We start from the raw sequence: 19,417 nt of genomic DNA, 5'->3' as shown, positions 1-19,417 counted from the left end.
ATAGCGAGACCCCGTCTCTTTTGAAGCCCTAAGAAATGAGTTTTACACTCTTAAAAGAAATTGTAAACTTCATAATCTAAACATCTCTTCATCGCCCGAGCCACTTACATTTTTTAAATTAAAATCTTACCCTTAGAAAAACGTTTTTTTCCTCAACTCAGCACTGACACCTGCTGGGACAAATTAATAAAATATCTTAAAGTCAGCTGTAATAGCTAAGAGTCAACAGTAGGAGTTTCTGTTTTGTCGAACAGAATACGTTTTCAAAGCGATTTCTTCTTTTTTAATTGACACACCTTAGTTTTTTAATGGACATGCCTATACCAGTCCAGAAAAATTATGAAAGGCTTAGTGTGTTTGAGATTTAAATGTAGCTGAATTTAAAGTGAGAATTAAATGCACAATGTATGTTACTTTAACCAGATGATTTGGTTACAACTACAAAAAAGCAAAAGACATCTGAAAAATCTGCTGAAAGTCAATGTCTAACTTGCACATGGACATTTATAATGTCTCCACATAAACCTTAAACTATAGGTGGCTCCGAAATCAAAGCTTTGATAGATTTATAAAATGTACCACCGGGTGAAATAATCTAACAAAATTTTACATATGAACTTTTATACTGCAAGTGAAATACAGTGCTTCTCCAAGGCATGTTATGTCAGGATTCTGGTGGCACGTGCCCCTCCCAGTCATTAAATTGGGTACTTTGTTGCATGATGAAGGAAAGAGACAAGTCCAAAATTTAAAAACCAGATATGACTTCCTGCCCTTAAAACTGGCAGATGTAGAGAGGAAAACAGGATGATCTCAAAGAGCCCTTCCTTTCCGTTTCAAGTTGTGTGACTCAGGGACATGAATACAACTAAGCAAGCAGAACTTTCTGTATCCAATGATGGATGTACTCATGGTGTACAAGAGGAGCAAAGAAGAGAGAAATCAATTCTAGCTTGAGGTATATTTAAGAGGCCTTTGAGGTAAGCCTTGAAGAGTGGGATTTATATAGGCAGCACTAGGTGGAAGGGAATGCCTAGTGAGAAGAATAGTTTGATTCAATGGAGTTGGGGAACGTGAACAACTTTGTGTAATTAGAGTTGAGGATGCACACAAAGCCTAGTGATAGGTGACATAGAAAAGGTATTTTATCATAAAGCTTGATTGAAAAGGGTCCAGTGTCAAACTTCTATGGTTTTCCTGGAATTTAGTCATTGATGTGTAGTTTCCAAAATTCATGGGCCTCTCAAAAATCAATGTAACATTTCCCCAGCTCTAGCTTTCTCAGACATTTCCTAGCTGGTCTACATAATTTTTAAATTATTAACATGGTTCTGAGATCAATTCCATAAACATTTCAACACTTTGGTATAGAAGAAGTGTGGACCTTTGGACCTAAAGAAGTGTGAATTCATTTAAAAGCAAAAAAGGAGAAGGATAAGCGAGAAAGAATTAGTTACTCTTGAACACTCTGTTATACTGTCTTGATATTGAAATGGTTCTTAATGTTGAAGCCAGTGCTTACTGGCCATTCCAAAAATCCTAGAGCTCTTAAGAATTATGCAAAATCTGCTCTGCCTGTGCTCTATAAATGGAATACCAAAGCCTGGATGACAGAACATCCATGTATAACATGGCTTACTGAATATTTTAAGCCCACTCTTGAGACCTACACTCAGGAAAAAAGGATTCTTTCAAAATAGGACTGCTCATTGACCATGCTCCTGTTCATCCAAGAGCTCTAATGGAGATGTATAATGAAATTAATAGTTGTTTTCATGGCTGATAACACAGCATTCACCCTGCAGCCCATGGATCAAGGAATCACTTTAACTTTCAAGTCTTTTCATTTAAGAAATCTTTTTTGTCAGGATATGGCTACCATACATAATGATTCCTCCATTGAATCTGGGAAAGTAAATTGAAAACCTTTTGGAAAGGATTCGCCATTTTAGATACCATTAAGAACATATGTGATTTAAGGGAAGGCGTCAAAATATCAGCATGAACAGTAGTTTGGAAGAAATTGATTCCAACCTTCATGGATGATTTTGAAGGTTCAAGACTTCAGTAGAGGATGTAACTGCAGATGTGCTTGAAATAACAAGAGAACTAGAATTAGAAGTGGAACCTGAATATGGGACTGAATTGCTGCAATCTCATGAGAAAACTTGAACAGATGAGGAATTGCTTCTTATAGATGAGCAAAGAAAGTGGTTTCTTAAGATGGAATCTACTCCTATTTGAAACGCTGTGAAGACACAAACCAAGAGAGCATATGGCAAGGGGAGGGAGTGGAGAAGAGAGGGAAATAAACCAGAAGAGACTCTTACTGATAGACAACAAACTATAGGTTGAGGGAGGTTGGTGAGCGGGAGATGAGCAAAATGAGTGATGGGAATTAAGGAGGGCACTTGTTGTGATGAGCACTGGGTGCTGTATGTAAATTGTGAGTCACTGAATTCTACTTCTGAAACCAATATTGCACTATATGTTAACCAAAATTTAAATTTAAAAAACATTTTTTTTAATGCTCTGAAGATTGTGGAAACGACAACAAAGGATTTAGAATGTTATATAAGCTGAGTTAATAAAGCAACAGGAAGGTGTGAGAAGATTGACTCCAGTTTTGGAATAAGTTCTACCGTGGGTAAAATTCTATCAAACAGTATCACATACCACAGAGAAATTTTTCATGAAAAAATGAAGCAAATGATGTGGTAAACTTCATTATTGTCTTATTTTAAGAAATTACCAGTCACCCCAACCTTTAGCAGCCACCACACACCCTGATCAGTCAGGAGCCCCCAACACTGATGTAAGAACTTCCAAAAGCAAAAAGATTACAACTCACTGAAAGCTCAGATGATGGGTAGCAATTTTTTGGCAATAAAGTATTTTTTAATTATGTACATTTTTGGACATAACACCATTGCACACTTAATAGACTATAGTATAGTGTAAACATATCTTTTCTAAGCACTGGGAAACCAAAAAATTCCTTTGACTGTCTTTATTGTGATATTCACTTTATTTCAGTGGTCTGGAACTCAACCCACAATATTATCAAGGGATACCTCTATCTGTTTCCCCACAACCCTCCTACAATGTATATTAGCAAACTTCTCTATATTTGTCCTTCTGATAGCCTAAAAATGGTAAATATTGCTTCAGTTTGAATTTTGATGAGGCAGAACATGTTTCCCTATGTTTATAAACCAGCCACGTGTATTTGGGAATTTTTCCTTTGAGTCTACAGGCCACCTTCTTAATGTGTTGTTGATCTGTAGTTCATATATTAGTAAAGCTTATGCAGAAAAAAATGAGCCCTTTGACTTTTGTATTAATTGCAAAGTTATTTTATTTTCACCACAATCCCAGAATCTTAGTAATTTTTTTGTTTCTGGTATATCCCTCTATGCATAGCATTTACATTTTATGTATTAAAATTTGTCAACTTGTTACATTAGTTTTTCAGGTAGTGTCAAAATTCTAAAAAACTTACATGTTTTCGTGTAGTACTTTTACATTTTCAGTTTTTAAGTCTTGTATCCACCTAAAGTTTATTTCACTGTTCTCTAGGAGTGAAAGAGAAATCAAACTTCCTTCCCTTCCAATGGCTAGCTACTTACTCCAGCACAAACAATGGTAATTGAGTGCCATTAGTCTGTGAGCTTGCTCTATTTTAGCACAATGCCAGCTCTCATAAATATTTGTTACATGAATAAGCAAATAGCATATATTTATTTACTTATTCATTCTTTCTACAAATATGCATGTATGTGAACACTATGCTAGGTCTTCCAAGTAACAGTAGTGACTCAGAACCTGTTCCTAAGGAGCTTGGGGTCTAGAAGTGAGGATAGCCATTAAATAAGTAATCATTTAGCATTATTTTGGACAAGATAATCTACGATTCTTCTTGAACTAGACACCCAAAAGCGCTAGATGAAATATATATTTTAAAATGCTGAGTTGAGCTTCCAGGAATCCCAAAGAGCTGGTGCTAAGCAGGAACTGAAAACCACAGAAACTGCCTTGGGGAGATTTGTCCAGCTAAGCAATAGGGACTAGATTTCAAAGGGAACAAGCAACAAGCCTTTGCACAAATGTATTTAATTAAATTGCAAAGAGTGGAAATCCATGAAGGTTTGGGGGGAGAATTAAGTACAGGACAGGAGACCTGATTCTAGCACTAGTTGTTGTAACACTCTGTAGGGTTAGTGAACAAATCCCTTTACTCTTTTCAGCCTCTATTCCTTTTGTGTAAAATGAGAGAATTGAATTAGAAAGTTTGTAAACTATGTCTCAGCTCTAAAAGTTTCTGATTCTATGACAGTAGACCCCTTAAAATAATTTAATTTGGCAGCAGCATAGATGGTGGATTTTTGCGTTAGCGTTTTAACTGATCCCTGCCTCTAGGCTTGCTTTACCTCCTAAGTAATTTCTTTACTGACCACAGTAACCTTTTCTAAATGGGTGTGAATGTTATCCCCTGTTGAAATTTTTCAAGTTTCCCAGAACCTTCAGGCTAAAGTTCAAAGGTCTTGGTTTAGCAAACAAATTCTTTTTATCAGCTGGCTACTTTACACTCCTCTAATGTCTGACATGTCTCCCATTGTAGTACAATTGTTGGTTTGCTTGTCTCTCCTAAACACTGTAAAATCATCTCTGCCTTCTAAACATCTAATATAGGTGCTGGCATACAGCAAGAACACTATAAGTATTAAATAAATGAATGAGTATTGAAGTCAGAAGACCTGGTAAATTTAGGAATACCTCTGGAGGGAAGTAATGCAGCTTTCAATTGACATGGTAGCACTAACAAGGGAAAGATGGATAGAAATTAGGAAATCACAGTGCTAAGACAACTTACAAGACGTAATTACAGAGCATCAACAGGGGCAAGGTAGCACTACACAGGTCTAATGCTTAAGTGTATATTTGTTAACTATTTAGCTTTATTTAATTTAGATGAAATCTCTGATTAACAAACCAACTCTAAGATCTGGTCACAAGGTGCTAAGGGCAGTCAAATCTACACTGTCTGTAGATGGTGACCTCACTGTTTAATAATATGATATGACTATGAGTTACCAGTTTGAACCCAAGTGAGCCACAAACCTAAGGGAGTAAAGTTTACTACAGATACAAATGAAGGGAAAAGTCAGAGATTCAACTAATTAACTGTTAAATGTTTGCTATGCACTGAAAACCCAGGGAAATAAAAGAAATGAAAGGTAATTTTAAGTGCAATTGAATTTTCAGACCCCGAAAAAGGAGAACAAGTTGTTAAAGACAGCTAGTGGAAACTGAACTGGGTTTCGAAAGATTAATAGGATTAATTAGTATGACCAAAACAGAAAGGAGAGAATGAGTGTAGTATGTAGGCCAGGAAGAAGAATCAATTTCACAGAAGGAAAACTAACCTACATGTCATTTCTTTGATTCCTTTTTTCAAAAACTATAGTCCACTTTAAAATGCCTTGTATTTCCATGTTCAGTCAGTGTGCAATTCAAACTAGATTGAGCTAATTAAAGGTAGAGGTCAAAAGGCAGACTTGATTTGTATGGTGGTGAAGACAGAAGTGTGGATGGGTAATCAAAGAATCTTTCCCTTTTTAAAGATTTTAAGTAATCTCTATACTCAACATAGAGTTCAAAGTTACAACCGTGAGATCGAGTCACTCGCTCCGTCAACTGAGCCAGCCAAGCACCCCTAAAGAATATTTTGCTTGGCAAACAGTCCAGGAAGACCAAAATAAATGCCAGACCCAAGTATTGCAGCTATTAAAAATGGGGGAACTAGGTGAAGATGTTGGGAGGAGGTGCAAGTGGGAGATAAGACCTCGAAAACTGTTACATGTTTATTTTACTTTCAATCCACTATTATCTTATATAATCTTATTTAATAAAATAATCTTATTTATTTAACTGTTTTTAATGTTTTATTTATTTTTGAGAGACAGAGAAAGAGAGAGAGAGAGAGACAGCATGAGCAGGGGAGGGTCGGAGAGAAAGGGAGATATAGCATCTGAAGACAGGCTCCAGACTCTGAGCTAGCTGTCAGCACAGAGCCCAAAGCAGGGCTGGAACCCACAAACCGTGAGATCATGCCCTGAGCAGAAGTCGGAGGCTTAACCGACTGAGCCACCCAGGCACCCCAAGATAATCTTATTTAAATATTTGGGGAAACACACACCACACACCAGATTTTGAGAATCTGGCGATTAGGAAGATAAATTTTTGGTAGTACACAACCACTGTTCTACTCTGAAATAACCTTGGAACTGTTAAGTAACTTTCATATACTTAGATTCTTTAAAATTTACTGAATTCACTGAATCCGTGTTTCAAAAACCCATGTAACAACAAATAGAGGGTTGAGGCTTTGTTGTTGTAGTCTTGTTTTTTGTACATTTCTATTCTAATTAAAATTACATCGGTTTATACATATAAGATTTTTTACCTCTCTACTGTCCTTGGAAGTTCGTAGTATATTTATCGTCCTTGTAATGCTTTAGGCTGGCGTTTTATTATTTTCTTCTATATTATATACACACTCAAAGAACAAAAGTGGGTAATTCCTGGTCTGTCTTTGAAAAGTCTAAGGTGTTGTTTTAGCTTATTTTATATTTTCGCTAGCCATGAGATTAACTGTTGCTAAATGAGGAACCGTGTTTTCACGCCCTACATGCAAGAATACTAAATAGAAAAAAAGAAACGTAATGTTTTATTATATTAGTTACTAAATTTTAGGAACCAATTACGTTTTTCATAATGAGAATCAACAGGTTAACATTTTAGGTTCAATATGTTGCAAACAGGGACTCTCACTTAAGAATAAATCATTATATTGTCATAATTGAATTGAAAAACCGGTATTTCTAAGTCATTTCACATTTGCGAAAGTACCGCTGAAACAAAATGAATGTTTAATAAAAGGCTGAGATTAGGATGAGGCGAGAGAGGCGTCTAGGGTACAAAATTTAAAGCGTACCCTGTACACGTCTCCTTTAAACGTGTGCCCCGGGCGCCTCCCTCCATCAAGAAATGTAGAGCGGGCGATGCTTATGGGTTCTGGACGGTCTCTCCAAGTGTCAGATATGAAGCCAGTCACTCTATCCAGCCTAGGACCGGTTACAAAGTGGGAATTTGTTTAACAGAAATTGCCAAGTCAAATATTGTCCTATCAAATTCCATTCTGACGTGGCAGGTGTTGCCTCGGGGAGGGGGGTTGGGGGGGAGCCACCCAAAACAAAACAAACACCAGCCCATCAGCACCGGGGCATGCTGGCCCCGGCTGGCATTGGGCAACTCCCCAGTTCCGAAGCTATATAAGTAAGCAGACTTTCCCTTTAATACAGGGATACCGGCTTCCCTTTGGGAAACTCAGCAACCCAACAGGTACAGGAAACGCGTTAAGTTCAACCGCGGGAAACAGATCTCCGCCCCAAACAATAACCACATGTGCCTCCAGCCGCAAGCGTTCCCGGGAAAGGACGTTGCGCCTTCGCCAGTCGCCGGCTCGAGAGATGCGAGCCGAGTCCTCAGGGGGCCGGTATCCGCGCTCCACCGACCCGCAGCCACAGTGAGGACTCGGCCCTGCAAGTGAAAAGGGAGGCCGTCGCCCCTGCAGACCCATAGAGCCACTGTACTGAGAAAACCCGAGCTGTTAGCACTCCGAGCAGACAGGCAGATCCGAGGACAGCCCGCGCGCTCGAGGACCCCGGTGGCGGCCCTGCTCGGCGGGAAGGGGGAAGTTTCAAAGCCGAGTTGTGGACCTCTTGCTGCGGCTCGCGCGAAATGAAGCTGCACTGCGAGGTTGAGGTTGTCAGTCGGCACTTGCCGGCTTTGGGAATGAGGAACCGGGGCAAGGGCGTCCGGGCGGTGTTGAGCCTCTGTCAGCAGACGCCCGGGAGTCAGCTGCGGCCTCGGGCTGGAGGCGAGCGAGGCGGCCCGCGTCCTACCTGCCTGGTCATCTGCACCATGAGGGACAAGCGCGGGACCCGCTATGAGGTGAGTGGACCGAATAGGCCCTGCGTTGGAAATCAGCCCCGAGTTCTTCCCTTTCGAGCCTTGCGCACCCGCTTGTTCCAGAGGCTGGAGCGGGTCTGGCGGGTACCTGCGCCCCACTACCACCCCCGCAATCATGGCCGTCTCCCTGTGGACCCGAAAGAGGAAAGCTTTTTGAGAGCGCACCTTCTCCTTTTTTTCTTTCCCACTTCTTTGGCTCCAAATGGATAGCGTTTCTATTTAGTAGTAGATGGCATCCCTGCTGTCTTAAATCCTCTGGAAATTCGGCCTGCATGAAACTAATCTTTTAAATGGAACAGCAGTCCCCTTTGGGGAAACAGTTAAATAATTGCACTTTTGTTCGATAAATTGTTTTCTCCCATAGTATTTTCGCTGGCTTTTTTTTTTTTTTAAGGCTTTAAGTGACGATGGATAGTATCCAGGATCGCTAGACCAGATTACTACAGTAGTAAAACAGTAATCCTTTGGGTTGCATCTTGATATTTATACTAATGTTATTGCTTACTACATCTTCCTTTCTTTCTCCCTTCTTTATTTAATTTCCTTAAACTTGAGTTTCTAGGACCAGGGCTTCTCTCATCTGCATCGCAGTAGTAAACTCTAGAAGTAGTTGGAAGTTGAAATAGAATTTCCACAGCACAGGTTTCATAAAATCTTTTCCCCCTCATTTCACCAGGTACTGTGCTATTTTTTCAGAGTGACTGGAATACGCTTGTGTCTACTGTTAATAAAGTTGAGGGGGCAACTCATCTCCCACCCTTGCATCTGACTCTTGACTGGATTTTATACAGTTTCTAGGATTCTTTCCCTTACAGTGTTGTACTCCAGGATGTATACTCAGGTTAAGGAAAGGGGATATTACCATCTCATTCAGAGACACTTAATATTTGATATAGGCAATTGAAAGTGTAAATGATTTCGCCTCTTCGTGGAATTTTTCAATTTGAAAGGACTTTAGCAATCACCCAACATTCCGTAGAAGACTGTAAGCTGACAGAAGCTAACTCATCACAAGATTTGGGTCTCCCTTTTTTCCTCCACCTTCTTCCCCAAATCCTCTTTCATGGTCAGCTCACGTTCTATTTTAAGTCTGTAACCACTGCCCATCAAACTTCTACTGCACTAATAATTGGAAGTGGTAATCCTCATCAGAATTTTATTGTGAACTCTAAGTTGAAGACTTAGTATGTGCATGATGGAGTGCTAGATACTTTGGGAGATAAACTTGATTTGGTCACTGTCCTTCCAAGACTAGAAAAGAAATAGAAACCAGTGCTTACAGTACAAGGTGGAGTATGTAAGTGCTATAGTTAAGGTTAGAAGTTCAGTAGTATCAAACAGCGAAATGAATTCTGATTATAACGGCTTGAGAAAGTTTTGTAGTAGAGGTGGTGCCAGAGGGCTTGGGACATAGTAGGTGCCCAATAAACATTTGTTAAATGAATTAAAGTGGTATTGGTCCTCAGCCTTGAAGACTAGTTATTAGTGCTAAGTGTGGGAAATACGTTGGAGATCTTTCTTATACCAACTTTTCTTCCCCATGACTCAGCTACTGCACAGTGATTTACAAATCTGTATCTTTAGCTAGTCCTCTCCCTTAACTTGCAACTTGAATCTTCTTTCAATTGGAAATGTTCACTTGGATGTGTTGTAGCATTTCAAACTCAAAATATCTAAAAATTATTTTTCCTTGCCACCCCAAAACCTGCTTTTCTGATCATTAAATAGCTCTGCTCTATCCAGAAAACTTAAGGCTTTTGCATCCTCAAAAGTATTGTATTATTGAATCCTTTCAATTCTTCTTCCTAGGATTCTTTCAGATTTTCATACCTCCTTCCATCCCAGCTGCAGTCTAAACCACCATAATTCCTTGTCTGGCCAATCTCTTAAAAGATATCCCTGTTGGGGATAGGCCCCCCCTGAGCCTAGGTGGCTCAGTCAGTTAAGCGTCTGACTTCAGCTCAGGTCATGATCTCGCAGTTTGTGAGTTTGAGCCCTGCATCAGACTCTGTGTTGACAGCTCCGAGCCTGGAACCTGCTTCACATTCTATGTCTCCCCCTTTCTCTTCCCCTCTCATGCTCATGCTCTGTCTCTCTCTGTCTGTCAATAATAAATAAACGTTTAAAAAATATGTATATATGTTATATCCCTATCTCTACTTGCCCCCATCCCATTCTCCCTCTTACACTGTGGTTAAAGGGAATCTATCAAAATGTAGATCTAGGATGCCTGGTTGACTCAGTCAGTTAAACATCTAACTCTTGATTTCAGCTCAGGTCATGATCTCAAGGTTTATGAGATCAAGCCCCAGTTGATCAAGCACAGCCAGCTTCGGATTGTGGCCCCCCCCATAAATAAATAAATTAAATAAACATTTTTTAAAAATGTAGATCTAACTATGTTCCCAGCTTCAGGTCATTCAATAGATATCATTCTCAGAATAAAATCCAAAATTCTTCACATGGCTGCAAAATCTTTCACCGTGCAATCCCTGTTTGCCTGTCCAAGCTCACCTGCCTCTTTTCCCTGGATCCTTCAGCCACATTAAACTTCTTCCATCTCCTCGCAGCTGTCAAGATCTCTTGCCTTCAAGGCTTTGCACACATTTTTCCTTCTTTTTTTTTTTTTTAAGTATTCATGTAGAACTTTATTTCATTTTTTTAATAGTGGTGGTTTTTTTTTTTCCTTCAATTTCTAGGAGAGAGAGAGAGACAGCGTGAGCAGGGGAGGGTCAGAGAGAGAGGGAGTCACAGACTGAAACAGGCTCCAGGCTCTGAGCTGGCAATCAGTACAGAGCCCGATGCGGGGCCCGAACCCACGAGCCGCAAGATCATGACCTAAGTGAAAGTCAGACGCTTAACCGACTAAGCCACCCAGGCACCCCACACATTTTTCCTTCTTATTGGTAGGCTTATTCCTTCTCTTTTCACCCACTATCTTCACTTGCCCACATCTCCTAATCCTTCAGTTCTCACCTTTAAGGTAAGTTTTATATTCCTTTGCTATATAAGGTCTTAGAGCAATCTGTACTTCCCTTATCTTAATATTTGTTATGCTTGTAACTACTTACTTAGTAATTGTCTCTCATCAGACTGATAGTTTATAAGCATAATTACTGTGTTGGTCTTACTCACAACTATTGTTTCAAGCCCCCTATCATAGTACTTAGCACAGAGTGGCTTCTCAATAAATAGTTGTTGAAGTCTAAAGCAGAAGCATCAGTCATTAAAAAATTTTGAGCACCTGTTATGTGTCAGTCACTGTGGTAGTTCCGTGGATCTAATAGTGAACAAAGGAGACAAGATGTCTGCTTTCATGGAGTTTATAATCTTGTGGGAGGTGTGTCCACCTGAGACTAATGGCCCGAAGTTAAGAAGGCAAGTAACTACTATTGGTAGCTTCTACAGCCACGTAGTTGGAATGGGAGAAGAGGAGCATTCTCCCAAACAGGAGTCACAGGAAAGAGTTACTGACCTGATAAAATAGCAATATCTACCAGAATCTAGATAAGAAATGTTGCTACCTAAGTACTAAAAACTCCCCCTGAAATAAAAACTTTAAACCACAAAACACCCAGACTTAAGGAGTAGAAGCCTGGGAAAGTGACTGGGATATTCTAATTGTAATGAATATTACTGAATAATAATACCTGATTTTGTCCTTTTTTCTCATTGGTTTTAAACAGCTCAAGGAGAACATTGAGCAGTTCTTCACCAAATTTATGGATGAGGGGAAAGCTACTGTTCGGTTAAAGGAGCCTCCTGTGGATATATGTCTAAGTAAGGTATGGTATTAAAAGCATGATTAAAGGGGGCATCTGGGTGGCTCAGTCTATTAAGTGTTTGACTCTTGATTTTGGTTCAGGTCTTGATCTCACAGTTCATGAGTTTGACCCCCTCATTGGGCTCTGTGCTGATTGCGCAGAGGCTACTTGGGATTCTGTCTCTCTCCGTCCCTCCCCCAATTGCTCGCTCTCTCTCTCTCTCTCATTCTCTCTCTCTCTCTAAATAAATAAATGTAGATATATATAGGTAATAAATGAAAACAAATGTAAAAAATTGTTTTAAAAAAACAGTAACAATTAGGTTGATTGGCAGTATTTTCTTTAAAGAAAAGGCTATTTGAGGACCCTTGATATCCCACTAGCTGAATAGGGATGGACACTTGGCAGGTGTGTTTGAAGAAGCCATGGCAGGTCTGTGGTAGAATTCAAAAACTCACCAGACACATACACAGTTTCTCTGGCATGCTGGCATGGCTCTAAGAGTATAGTCAGCCCAGTAAGGCTATGCAGGATTAGGAGGAAGCAAAATGGCTGGTCTCTGAGCTCAGCCAGAGCCTTAGGGTGCTCTTAGACTAGAGTTCTGTAAGGCCAGTGGCACACATCTACGTTTGCCAGCAAAATCACCCATTACAGATCTAAATTTGATATTTAAAAAAAAAATGCAGTTATGACCATTTGGGGGTGTGTGTGTGTGTGTGTGTGTGTCTTTATTTTGAGAGAGAGGGACAGACCATCTGAAGCAGGCTCTTTGCTGTCAGTGCAGAGCCTGATGTGGGGCTTGAACTCATAAACCGTGAGATTGTGACCTGAGCCAAGTCAGACACTCAACCGACTAAGCCACCCAGACACCTCCATTCTGGGGCTATTTTATTTATTATTATCATTTTTAAAAATATTTAAGCCATTAAAATAAAACTTTACTGAGCCCAATTTCCCCTTTTCCTCTCTCCTCCCTCCCCCTTCCCAGAGCGTAGAAGCAATGTCTTGTTCAACCTTTTATTATCCTTAACCCCAAGCAAAGTGCTTTGTAAACATCAAAGTTTAATGACTATTTAAGGTATTTGTATTGAATGGAAACATTTTGTCCTGCCTCCTGTTCTTGTAGTTTATCATTTTTTCTTGATATTCAGCTTATCCTACTCTTTCTTTCTACTTAAAAACAAGCTGAAGTCTTACCAATCAAGAAAATAGAGTAGACAAATTTCCAAAAGACAAGGTTAAATCCACTGCCTACACATACTATCTCGTTTGACCTTTGTTTTCAGTGGTTTATCAAAACTAATTCAGAGATCACTGGTTTCCTTCCTTTTTGCCAATCACATTGACTATTTTGAGGTCTGTAGAATTTGACACTGATGACCACTCCTTTCTTAATAGAACCTTCCTTTCTTGGCATCTGACAGGGCATTATCCTGGTTTACCTTTGGTTTCCTTAGCCACTTCTTTATCTCCTATCTCTAGCATCTTTTTTTGTATCTCCCATTAAAGGCTTTATTCCAATCTTTTGCCTGTTCTCTACCGTACCTGCTTTCCATTCTCGTAGCTCAGTCATTATTTATAACTCCCAAATCTTTAAGCTGGTACCCTGCCCCAGACCTACTTGACCAGGTCTCCAGACTTTACTCACACTACCTGACTGTGTATATTTCTGCTGAAATAATATTTAGCTTTTCTCATGTAATTCTCCTGTTCCAAGTTTTTAAAAGATTTCCATCCTCCTTATCTTGGTATTGGGTTCATCTATATCATCCCCACACTGTATTTCTAGTCTTTTACACTTTTCCAAACATCTCATATTCTGACCAGATAGGATCACATACTGTTTCTCAAACTTGCTGCAAGTTTACTAGTACTTCACATGTAAACTTTAGGAAAGTTCTGAAATATCCTGCAAGCATTAGTTATTTCTGTTGACAGCTTAGTTCCCATACCACTCTATTAGTGATTTTTCTGTCCAACTGGAAGCAATCTCTTGCTTTTGATGTTTTCCAGCACTTTTTACAGTGCCATTTGGCCCTGTAGCCATCTTAGACTATCTCAGAGACACTGGAGATTTGCCTCCGTTCATCTTAAACCCAAGTCTTACGTGGAATCTTTTCGTGTATTCCTGTCTTATTTTATGCTCTTTTGGTTCTCTTCTGAGTGGTTTTATTTAGAGTATGTCTCTCAACATAATATTTTTCCAGAAACTTGCAAATTTTTTTGTATCTATATTGAAATTTAGTCAAAATAGTAAAAAATTTGTTTTTATAGCCATTTTTAAGAAATGATTGCATCATTTGCATGTATAACTTTTTATAGAATTTGTTATAGGATGAATTAGTATGCATGTATTATCTAAAATGGAATTTAATTGTACAACTTATTTTTATTTGTTTAGGCCAATTCCAGCAGCTTAAAGAGTTTCCTTTCAGCTGTGAGACTTGCTCATAGAGGTTGTAATATTGAGATACCACTTTCAACCTTCACACCAGTGAAGACTTCAGAATTTGAAAAATTTAAAACTAAGATGGTTATCACATCCAAAAAGGACTATCCTCTAAGCAAGAACTTCCCATATTCTCTGGAACATCTTCAGACTTCTTATTGTGGGCTTGTCCGAGTTGATATGCGTATGCTTTGCTTAAAAAACCTTAGGAAACTAGACTTGAGTCACAACCATATAAAAAAGCTTCCAGCTACAATTGGAGACCTCATCCATCTTCAAGAACTTAACTTGAGTGACAATCACTTGGAATCGTTTAGTGTAGCTTTATGTCAGTCTACACTCCAGAAGTCACTTCGGAGTTTGGATCTCAGCAAGAACAAAATTAAGGCGCTCCCTGTGCAGTTTTGCCAACTCCGAGAACTTACAGATTTAAACCTTGATGATAATGAATTGATTCGATTTCCTTTCAAGATAGGACAGTTGACAAACCTGCGTTTTTTGTCAGCAGCTCGAAATAAGCTTCCATTTTTACCTAGTGAATTTCAAAATTTATGCCTTGAGTACTTGGATCTTTTTGGAAATACTTTTGAACAACCAGAAGCTCTTCCAGTTATAATGCTGCAAACGCCATTAACGTTATTGGAATCCTCTGCACGAGCCATGTTATATAATAGGTAAGACTTTTTAATAGTCATAAAATGCAGTACGTCTGATTAAAATCCTAGTATTCTCATCATCCTCATTGTAATAGTCACAGTCTTTAACATAGTTTACAATGCTGTGCACAGTCTGACACCTTGCTCCAGTGGCCTTCTTGCTGCTCCTTACCTCTGCTTGGAATGCTTTTCTTCCAGAAAGTTCCATAACTTACTTTCTCACTTCAAGCCAATTCTTTTCCCAAGTGACACCCAGAAAGGCCTTTCCTGACCACCCTATCTAAAGTTTTGTCTGCACCCCTTTCATTGCTTCACTTTTCAGTTATAGGGTTTATTACATGCCATCAAATTTTTTTAAATGTTTATTTATTTTTGAGAGCGATCTCAAAAAAGTGGGGGAGGGGCAGAGAGAAGGAGTCACTGATTCTGAAGCAGGCTCCAGACTCTAAACTGTCAGCGCAGAGCTCAATGCAGGGCTTGAACCCATGAACCATGAGATCATGACCTGAGCTGAAGTTGAACGCTTAGCTGACTGGGCCACCCAGGCGCCCCTTCACTTCTGTCTATCCACTTCATTTCTATCTATCAAGTGTTTTCAGCCGACTTGTTATAAAAAGGATACAAATCCAAAGCTATGAGAATAATGCCTCTTATCTCGCCTTTGGTAAATTGTCCTCACTACTGGTTACAAACATAAAGTTATGTTCTATTAGAAAAGTATGTGGGAATTTAAATTATGTTAGATAGAAAATAACAGTTTTTAACTATTACCTCTTTCCTTAGGCTATAACCAGTAGCTTGAAACAGTTTAATATAAAAACAGGTGGTAGACACTTCCTAGATAGTTTTTTAAAAAATTGTTATTTATACAAGCAACAAATTAGTACATGTGGAAAAAAAAGTAAATTGCAACCAAGACCAGTCCCAAATCCATTATGAAAAGTAAACTATTTTTTATTTATATGTATCTTTTCAGACTTCCTAATAGGGTTTTGAATTCTGTTTAAATTATAAGAGTAGGTTTTAATTATTTGTTGAAAAAATATGAACACCTATTATGTGCCAGCCTAAGCTAGGGACTAGAGAGCAAAGAAAAGACTGGGAGACAAAGTGATTTGGAGCATGGTTTAGTAAGGAGTTGGGCAATGGGCAGGCCACCTCAAGAGATCACCTTACAGTGTCTCATAGATGAGGGTGAAAGAGTTTGACTTTTTTGGATTTTTTTTTTTTTTGGTGAGAGTGAGCAGGGGAGGGGTAGAGAGAGAGGGAAACACAGAATTAGAAGCAGGCTCCAGGCTCTGAGCTGCCAGCACAGACACCGATGTGGGGCTTGAACTCATGAACTGTGAGATCATGACTTGAGCTGAAGTCAGCCGTTTAACCAACTGAGCTACCCAGGGGCCCGTTTTGGATTGCTTTTGAGCTTGACTTGATTTTAATAGCATAGGGACACCATTGAAGTTTCAAGCAAGAGGGTGAGTGATTTAAGCAAGGTGAGGTCAGTACTTGCTCAGCCAGTAAAGTAAAAATACCCCAAACAATATGTGTTTTAAATCTGTCTCACAGTTTAAAATTCCCTTTTGAACATTTGATGCCTAGGAGAGTATTTAAATTTAAATAAATGTTTCTTCACAAATAGAACTCAGTAATTCTCCCATTACCATTATGAGAACTGGATACTAGAGCTGTAAGCTTTAAATGATCATGTTATACTGATAATACAATCTAGATAGATCTCTTCATTCTATTCCATGGGTGATGCTATTAAGTGACAGTGCTAAAAGATACTTTATGGAGTAGTATAGATCCTCTTAGGTTTTCAATATGCCATATGGTGTTGTCGCCATTTTTTTTTTTCCTGAGAGAGAGAGAGAGACAGCGTGAGCAAGGGAGGGTCAGAGAGAGAGGGAGATACAGACTCTGAAATAGGCTCTAGGCTCTGAGCTGGCAGTCAGCACAGAGCCCGACGCAGGGCTCGAACCCACGAACCGCGAGATCATGACCTAAGCAAAAGTCGGATGCTCAACGGCGTGTTGTCGCCATTCTTAACAGTTTGGAAGAAAGAATATACTGAGTCACTTAATAGAGTAATCTTATTTTTCCACGGTTATAATTCAGTATCTGGTAATTTGTGACCTAATACATGAATATTCTGAATCTAATAACATACTAAATATTTTTTAAACTTTTTTTTTTCCAATAGGATTCCATATGCCTCTCATATCATTCCTTTTCATCTTTGCCAAGATTTGGACACTGCTAAAACCTGTGTCTGTGGAAGATTCTGTCTAAGCTGTTTTATTCAAGGAACTACTACCATGAATCTACACTCTGTTGCTCACACTGTGGTCTTAGTAGATAATATGGGTGGTACTGAAGCACCTATTATCTCTTACTTCTGTTCTCTAGCCTGTTATGTAAATTCCTGTGATATGTTAAAGTAATTGGTGTTACCACAAAAAGAAGAAATTCCATTTAGTTACATATCACCATGGGATTCATATGTGGTTTAATAGTTTTAAATTAGAGAAAGAGAACTTTTTGTATACTTACTTGAAGGGAGGAATGTCTTATTCTAACAGTTTCAATCATTTGTAAAACCGTAATTTCATTAAAACTTATAGTTTTATTGTGAAAGTAGACTGTTATCAGTTTATTGCACTTTGTGTTGATTTCAGTCTAGTGTTTCCAAAATGTGTTGTAGGGTTATCTTTTAATGTTAAACAGATATTGATCCCTATCACTCTGGTCATAGAATTTTCATATCATTTTCCTTCTTGAATTTCAATTAAGGAAATTGAGTTTCTATATACAGAAAATACACCTTGGAGGACTAATAGAGTCTAAATTTTAGTGAAAACTTGTTTGGTATGAAACTTTGTTTTTCAAGTATATAATTCTGTATCTAGAATTCTTTATTCATCAAGCATAAAGTTGGAGTTGTTTTGGGATAAACAGTCTTCAGGTTTTAGAAGTTTTATAATGTTATCATATAATCTTTGTTGTGATTTACATATTTTTAACTTTTAGAGTTGGAACAAGGTTTTAGGGTTGGGTAGGAAGAAGAGAAAATTGCTTTTTACTGATTACATTCTGTATTTGAGGGTTGTTCTTTTTCTGATTATTATTTTAGTCACTTAATATTTTCAAGATTTTACTTTAAAAAGTGGTGGTGCTATAAGATCTGAACTATGATCAGGATTTTAACTAGGTTAGAGGGAATAGAAAATGTAGCTGCTTGAAAGAAATGTGGGAAATGGAATCAGTAGAACTCCGTTCTGTACATTCGCACCACCCTTCTTCAGATCGGCCTCATAATTGGATTCTGGGAACAAAGGAAGTGAAAGAGTAAAAGTTACTAGAGAAAATCTTCTCTAGTGTTAACATATCATTGGTGTTCTGAGCCTGGAATTAAAGGTAGAATTTGTGTAAGACTATTTGTTACCGCTTTAGGTTATTACTACTTCCTCTGTCCTCCTAAAATATTTATTTGGACCATTTTATTCTTTTCTGAAAATAAAAGTATTGAGTAAATACGGTTTTAAATGTTAGAAGATTTTTAAGGAATTTTTTTTAATGTTTATTTTTGAGAGCGAGCACAAGCGGGATAGGAAGAGAAAGAGGGAAACACAGAATCCAAAGCAGGGTCCAGGCTCTAAGCTGTCAGCAGAGAGCCTCACACAGGGATCAAACTCATAGACCGTGAGATAAGAACCTGAGTCAAAGTCGGACCCTTAACTGAGCAGGCATCCCCAAATGTTAGAAGATTTTTATTATAACTTTATGCTATCCTCTCCAAAACATAGTTTCTTCTCAGAGCAGATACTTTGATTCAGAACCGTAATTCTTTGGGTGACCTTAAATTTGTATTTCTTGTGGTCAATTCTTCCCGCAAAAATTTCTACATTCTGGTTTCTCATTTTAAAAAATCATACATATAATGCAAACATGGCTTAAATAAAAAGAGCTGCCATTTAGCTGCGTATTTGTCACAGGGGTTTTACATATAGTATTTTGTTTAATCCTCACAAATTCCCCTAGGAGGGAGGTAACATGAACCCAGATCTGAGATTTTTAAGTCCAGGCTTTTTTACTGCCTTCTAAAGTTAATTCATTTTTGCTCTTTAAAACCAAGAATTCTGTAAGTAAAGTGTCTTAGGATTTTCTAAACTGAAAATGGTGAGGAATTACCCATGTTATGTAACTACTTTAAAACAGTTCTTTAAAAAAAAATGTATTGTGACATATTTAACTTGTATCTGATTTTTACATGTTCTTGAAGAAGAAGTTCCTTCATCAACAAATGCAGATGTGTCTATGTTGGGACAAAGTGCTAGCCATCTGTTACTCCTACACCCTAGCCCTTTGCCTTTGCATTCTTACTCATCTAAAAGTCATCCCATGCAACTATCTTAGCCAACTTAAAATTCTTGTACAAAATGCAGAATTTGTCTTCTCATTACCCATCCTCTTTGTCAGTTTATTTCTTCTTTTGATACTATTATTTTTATTTT

General features: G+C 38.4%; 1 protein-coding gene across 1 annotated transcript; it reads left to right on the top strand.

Moving 5' to 3' along the window:
* Nucleotides 1–7,654: 7,654 nt before the first annotated feature.
* Nucleotides 7,655–19,315, top strand: LRR1 (leucine rich repeat protein 1). Its single transcript, XM_077761216.1, has 4 exons — nt 7,655–8,016; nt 11,721–11,819; nt 14,200–14,921; nt 17,107–19,315. Exons 1-4 carry the CDS (start codon nt 7,804–7,806, stop codon nt 17,345–17,347), a joined length of 1,275 nt encoding a protein of 424 aa, XP_077617342.1. The 5' UTR covers nt 7,655–7,803; the 3' UTR covers nt 17,348–19,315.
* The last annotated feature ends 102 nt before the right edge of the window (nt 19,316–19,417 follow it).

This window comes from Crocuta crocuta, unplaced genomic scaffold (assembly GCF_008692635.1).
Source record: "Crocuta crocuta isolate KB4526 unplaced genomic scaffold, BGI_CrCroc_1.0 scaffold163, whole genome shotgun sequence".
Taxonomy (NCBI): domain Eukaryota; kingdom Metazoa; phylum Chordata; class Mammalia; order Carnivora; family Hyaenidae; genus Crocuta; species Crocuta crocuta.
The sequence above is the reverse complement of the archived record's forward strand: the minus strand, read 5'-3'. Positions and strand labels throughout refer to the sequence as shown.

What these genes read in the sequence shown, in the direction of transcription:
- LRR1 (XM_077761216.1), top strand. Translation starts at nt 7,804, where the DNA reads ATGAAGCTGCACTGCGAGGTTGAGGTTGTCAGTCGGCACTTGCCGGCT. An exon ending in TGGATATATGTCTAAGTAAG is followed by an intron (nt 11,820 to 14,199) that starts GTATGGTATTAA and finishes TTATTTGTTTAG; the next exon opens with GCCAATTCCAGCAGCTTAAA. An exon ending in CGAGCCATGTTATATAATAG is followed by an intron (nt 14,922 to 17,106) that starts GTAAGACTTTTT and finishes TTTTTCCAATAG; the next exon opens with GATTCCATATGCCTCTCATA.